Genomic DNA, 5,428 nt, shown 5'->3' with positions numbered 1-5,428 from the left:
AAGAATAGACGAGAGAAACAACACACACACACACACACAAACGAGAGAAGAGGAATAATTTCTTTCTCTCTGTGTGGAGTTTTACTTTAAGGTTAGGTATTTTTTTCTACTATTTTTTTTTTTTCCGTTTACTCTTTCTTTTTCTTGCTACTTATATATATATATATGTATATATGTATATATATATGATATTTAACAAACTGGTAGCACTCTATTACGCTGGTCAATGACAAACTTTTTTTCTGTCTTTTTTACTTTCTATTCTCTGTGTACGTTCTTCGTCTCTCCTGCATGTTTCCGCCACAATTCTTCTTTTGTTTCCTCTCCGTGTTTGCTTTGAAAATGTAGATAATTATGGTGGATAGTGACGAACAGACGCGCTTGGGCGACACGCAGTCTTTGGGCCCAGTGGGCACTCAGAAATCGTTATCGGACAGTGTTTCAGTGAAGGAGTGTCTCCTCTCGCGTATTAAGGATGGGTTCGCTTCCAGCGCCTATTGGGGAGCTACTGGGGAGGTGCCGCCTCGCGAGCCAGACGATGTTGCCCGAAAGAAACCTCACACCTTTGAAATGGAGATTAGCAAGAAACTCGTTCCCTTTCCAGAAGAGAAGACCAGCCTGCCGCGGACACTAGACTACACACACGTTGGATTTCACCGCCTAAAAGGAGATGGGTCAGAGGTGAAGCCTCAGCTTAATGCCGCCCAGCTGAGGCATTTGGGCGGCAGCGGTGCCCTCACGGCAAAGGGCTCCGGCAGCGAAACGAAACCACGTTTGATGGAGACAACAACAACGCAAAATCGGACCATTGGAAACGGCACATTTGATCCTGAAGTGATTGATGCCCTTTCGAAAGGGATGGACATGGATACCTTTTTGAAAGAGCGCGACCGTTTGAAAAATATGCCACTAGAAGGTCCGGCGCCTGATTGCTACCGTCCCACCTCGTGGGATTACTGTGACATGAGTGGCATTGATCGTTCTTCGTACTGGGTGATGCAAAAGGATCCGAATGCACCAGACAGTGATGGCTTGTTACCCGTGTACAAGAGCCGCTACAATTTGGTAGAAAAGGAGGGCCCTGTTCGACGCGGAGAGACAACAAAGATGCTTGAGCGGGGAAACAATGTAGACAAGGGTTTATTAAAAGATACCATGAATGGTATGAACACGAAAGGGTTACCAGAGGGGTATCAGCCTTGGTCAGCACAAGAATGGATGAGTACGACGCACGACTGCCACGCCCCGTATGATGTCGCCAGAGCGGCTGCAACAAACGCACGTTTTGCAACTGCCCCACTTCCTCGCACGTATCATGATTTGACACCGGCACACGAGCAAACCGTTTTGTCACTGTCCCAGAGGTACATGATGCGACACGCGCGTAATTGGGCTACAGAGTACTCTGACTCTTACATGGATCGCCTACACCAAGCTGAGGTGAACAAGGATCATAGTAAACGAAGCATTTTTGACCTTCAAAATGGCATTTACACCATGCACCACTCTGCCCATCACCCACGTGATGATACAGCCACTGGGGAAATGTACACACCGAGCCAAGTGGTTCCTGGACAACACACAACAATGAGTGAGCAACCATTTCACGCACGTAACGCGTTGAGACGGAATGAAACTAGTTCCTGAGCATAACTCCAATGTTTTGTTTTTGTTTTTGATCTTGATTTTGTTCTTGTTTTTTGTGATGTCTGGTTTATGTCACACACGCACACACGTACACACGCGATTCATTTTGTGAGTGGAATAGACGGCTATGTATTAGATTGACATGTAAGAGATCCAGCTGTTGAAATTGTTTTGGCAAATAAAGTGAAAGCAACAGTGAAAGGGGCAGAGTGCTGTGTACCGATTGTTTATTTCTTTCACCTCCAAATCTTCTCCCTTCCTTTTGGTTGTTTATTGTGGTGGCTGCCGCTTAGGTTGTGTTGTGTTTTTAGCGACAAGAGGGCTACTGATGAAAGACGTCTAGCCTTCTGATTGCTCCAGTTCTAGAGGCAGAGCGGCGGGGAGCTGGGTGGTCACCTTAACGCTTCCAAAAGCGGCGCGGAAGCAACGTCTGGCAAACCCCGTCATAAAGTTCGTTGAATATTTTTCTCCGACGCCATGGAAAAGCGTGGACGATGAACAGTGACATCTTGTTTTTTTTTTTTTTTGAGAGAAAAAGGGGTCTTCGCGGGGAGAGGCCGTGCGTGGGGGGAACGGGTTGCTCTCGCTTCTGGACGAGAACACGCGGCACGAAGTACTCAGAACAAAAACCCATTGTCACTTGGCAAGAGCGTCTTGTGTTCGTGTTATTTTTAGACACTTTGTGGGCTGCGAGAGAACACAATGCGCCTGTTCTTCTGCCTCAGCTGGAGGTTTGATGTCGTTTCTCATGAGTGACATGTATGTATCAGGCGTGGCGGCGTATGGAGGCGCGTCTCTGGCACAGGTGCAGTAATTGTCCCTTCGCGACTATGATCAAGTTGCTTTTTTTTGGGCTGGTGTATCTATCTCTGCGTACATGGGGTATGCTGAGTTGACAACGAGTATAAAGGAAAGGGATAGAACCAGTTCGATTGGAAAAAAAAAAGAATAATGATTTGTGGATGATTTTTTTTTTTGCTGTGCTTTCAGTTTGGGTTTGCTTTGAATGACAGTTGTCTGTTATTTGGCTGCATTACCGTTTGAAGGGGAATCTTCGCACAGTGAGTGAGTGCGTTCTGCTGCCTTCGTGTATAGATGTGGTTTGTCGCGTTTTTCACCACCGTAACACACATGCGTAGTAGTAGCTTGTTTAGGTATTGCCGTCATGCTGCGTATTACACTCTTTCTGCAGCGGAAGACGATTCAATCGTATCCAGTCCCACCAAAGATTCGGCATTTCAACCGTCGCTGGAGTAGCTCACGAACGAATTCTTACAACCGACAATATTGGCGCATAGTGATGAATGAGAACTACTCCCGGCCATCCTTTTGGGTCTCCGACTTTCGTCACCGCTACCTCATGCGGACGGGAACGGACTTTCAGGGGCAGGTGCCTGCCTCCCCCCAGCCTGGTCTGTACCAAGGCTTCAGCGACGTTCACAAGATTTTGGCAAATCATCCGAAGCCACAGAGGGAATCACGTCATTTACCAGTTATGCCAATGACTCCCCGCGTTGTGTTTGAGCACGCAAGTGAAAAAAAGATTGATGCCGCAAAGAAAATGCGTAGCGACAGAAGAAAGGTAGAAGAGCTGAAGACCTTAGAATTTTGGGGCTGGTATATGAAGCTGCAGCGTGTCCGTGGACGATGGTGTCGGGAGCAAGGTGTTTCTAGTCGTGGTGTCTACGGCCCTGCTGTAGACGCAGCCGAGTTGTGGGGATGAATTTCGTGCTTTTCTGTTTTCTCCAATGAATCCAGCTAGAGTGCTGGTCCTTTCCCTCCGCTATCCCTTCATTTATCACTTTTACAATCGTAGAACGACGCCATATATTATTGGCACTCATCCTGTGTTCCCCCCCTCCCCTCCCTTTTTTTTCCCCGTATATATATGCATATTTTTTGGGGGGGGTTTTCCCTATTCTTTGTGTTTTTCCTGTACGGGGTTTTGGCTTCTTGTTATAAAATGCATAGTTCCCCACAACGAGTGACCCTTTAGGCCGATGCCAAAGAAAAGCTCTCTCAAGAAACGCTCCACGCGGGAGGTTGAAGAGGAAGAGATCGTCGAGGACCTTGATTTAGATGTGGACGGCTACAATGTGAAAGACGAGGATGTCATCCACAACCGCCGTGGAAAGACGAGAAGGGATGAACAGGAGGACCTGGTGGCCGTGTTGCCCTCCGATGCCCATAAGTTGGAGGGCTACGACGACGATGATGACGAACGGGGTGCTCACTTGGAAGAAGAGGCCCTTGCACTGAAGGCCAACAAGAGCATGCGGCAGAGAGTGATTGAGTCGGACTTTGACGTTGGCGGCGTCTCGACTGCCGTGAAGCGAAAAAGAAACGGAGAAACAAACACCGCGCTCAATGTTACACCTGTCGTTGAGGCTGTGGAGCGTGATTACGCCGCCCTCTCCTCTTCGGAGCGGATGTCTATTGTGCAGAAGGAGTCTCCGGAACTGGTCAAGATGCTGGAAGAGATGAATCAGTATCTGGCTGAGGTAAAGGCGTTGGCAAAACCTTTGCAGGAGTTATTCTTTCAGCGTCGATTGTCCGACGCCGATCGCAATCTGGTTCAATTCCTAGAGACCAAAGTGCAGTTGATGCTCAGCTATTGCATGCACGTCACCTTTTATTTGCTCCTTAAGACGGAAGGCAAGAAGGTCTCAGGGCACCCTGTTATTGACAATCTGGTGGAGATTCGTGTATACCTTGAAAAACTCTTCCCACTCGAGGAGAAGTTGCAGTACTCGTTGAATCGTCTTCTTAGCGGTAAAACGGCGGCCGCGGCTCGCCTGGATACCCTGCGCCCGCTTCAGCACGGTGAGCGTGATGCCCTTGCGACAAACAAGGAGGCGCAGAAGAACCGTAAGCAGCTGGAGGCGATGAAGGAAGCAGAAGAAATTGAAAAGGAGGAATTGGCAACCATGAATCGCATCCGAACGAAGAAGTCTGCAGCAATTAACGACACTTCTACCCTCGACCGCAAGGCGATGGTCTCGGCGCTTGGCTACCGCGAGGACGAGGATCAGTACTTTTCCAAGCTTGCGGCTGGTAGCGACGAGGATGAGGAGGTCCAGGGGCTATCACTCATTGAGCGACTTCGGAGGCGGCAACGCTCACTCACTGATGACGTGGCAGGAAGTCCCAATGGTAGCGACGATGACGAGGATAGTGGCGTTGTGGTTGAAGATGACGACGATGAGGCTGCCAGCGATGAGGACGAACTCCTCAGCGAGGGCGAGGGTGGAGATGAGGGTGAGTACGAGGTGCTATTGGAGGAGGAGCAAGAACGACAGAAGCGTGCGAAGACGGAAGCGTTGCGGCCGAAGCCACAGTTCGTGGAGCCTGAAGTGGACCGCCGTAAGACGAATAAGAAGATTGAGACCCACCGTGGCCTTACAAAGTCTCGTCCCAAGGACCGCAAGACACCTCGCACGGCGCAGCGGCGCAAGTACGAGAAGGGCATGCGCATTCACAAGGCCCAGACCCGCAGCTTCCAGCCTGAGCCTGAAGGCGGGTTCATTGGTGTGCCCTCCATTAAGTCGAAGGTCACTCAGAGTGTTCGGTTTTAGCGGAACAATTTGTCTGGGCGAACATGAAGAGGCAAGAGACCAAGAAGCTCAATATTTGGGTTGTGTCAGTGTGTGGTTGGGGTGGCCTTTCATTTTTGTCTTTTTTTATTGTGTATGTAATGCTGTGGAGAGGAGAAGGAAGAGGAAAGTTATAATAATAGAATTACGCTAAGTAGTTAAGCATGAAAGAGAGAGAGAGAGAGAAA

The 5,428-nt window shown here is 49.0% G+C and overlaps 3 protein-coding genes across 3 annotated transcripts, besides 4 other annotated features; all 3 read left to right on the top strand.

The window, feature by feature from the left end:
* Nucleotides 1-17: 17 nt before the first annotated feature.
* Nucleotides 18-42: a microsatellite.
* A 110-nt stretch (nucleotides 43-152) lies between these two features.
* Nucleotides 153-192: a microsatellite.
* Nucleotides 193-354: 162 nt separating this feature from the next.
* TraAM80_00835 (uncharacterized protein) lies at nucleotides 355-1,647 on the top strand (the record flags this gene model as incomplete). Its single annotated transcript, XM_029377899.1, has 1 exon — nucleotides 355-1,647. The coding sequence occupies one exon, from the start codon at nucleotides 355-357 to the stop codon at nucleotides 1,645-1,647; it is 1,293 nt and encodes a 430-aa protein (XP_029242302.1).
* A 14-nt stretch (nucleotides 1,648-1,661) lies between these two features.
* Nucleotides 1,662-1,701: a microsatellite.
* Nucleotides 1,702-2,812: 1,111 nt separating this feature from the next.
* On the top strand, nucleotides 2,813-3,370 carry TraAM80_00834 (uncharacterized protein; the record flags this gene model as incomplete). Its single annotated transcript, XM_029377898.1, has 1 exon — nucleotides 2,813-3,370. The coding sequence occupies one exon, from the start codon at nucleotides 2,813-2,815 to the stop codon at nucleotides 3,368-3,370; it is 558 nt and encodes a 185-aa protein (XP_029242301.1).
* Nucleotides 3,371-3,647: 277 nt separating this feature from the next.
* On the top strand, nucleotides 3,648-5,222 carry TraAM80_00833 (U3 small nucleolar RNA-associated protein 3; the record flags this gene model as incomplete). Its single annotated transcript, XM_029377897.1, has 1 exon — nucleotides 3,648-5,222. One exon carries the CDS (start codon nucleotides 3,648-3,650, stop codon nucleotides 5,220-5,222), a length of 1,575 nt encoding a protein of 524 aa, XP_029242300.1.
* A 184-nt stretch (nucleotides 5,223-5,406) lies between these two features.
* Nucleotides 5,407-5,426: a microsatellite.
* Between the last annotated feature and the right edge of the window lie 2 nt (nucleotides 5,427-5,428).

The sequence above is a fragment of the Trypanosoma rangeli genome (genome assembly GCF_003719475.1).
Source record: "Trypanosoma rangeli strain AM80 chromosome Unknown Tra_15.4_contig_00015, whole genome shotgun sequence".
Taxonomy (NCBI): domain Eukaryota; phylum Euglenozoa; class Kinetoplastea; order Trypanosomatida; family Trypanosomatidae; genus Trypanosoma; species Trypanosoma rangeli.
Note: the sequence above shows the minus strand (reverse complement) of the source record. Positions and strands in the feature narration are given on the sequence as shown.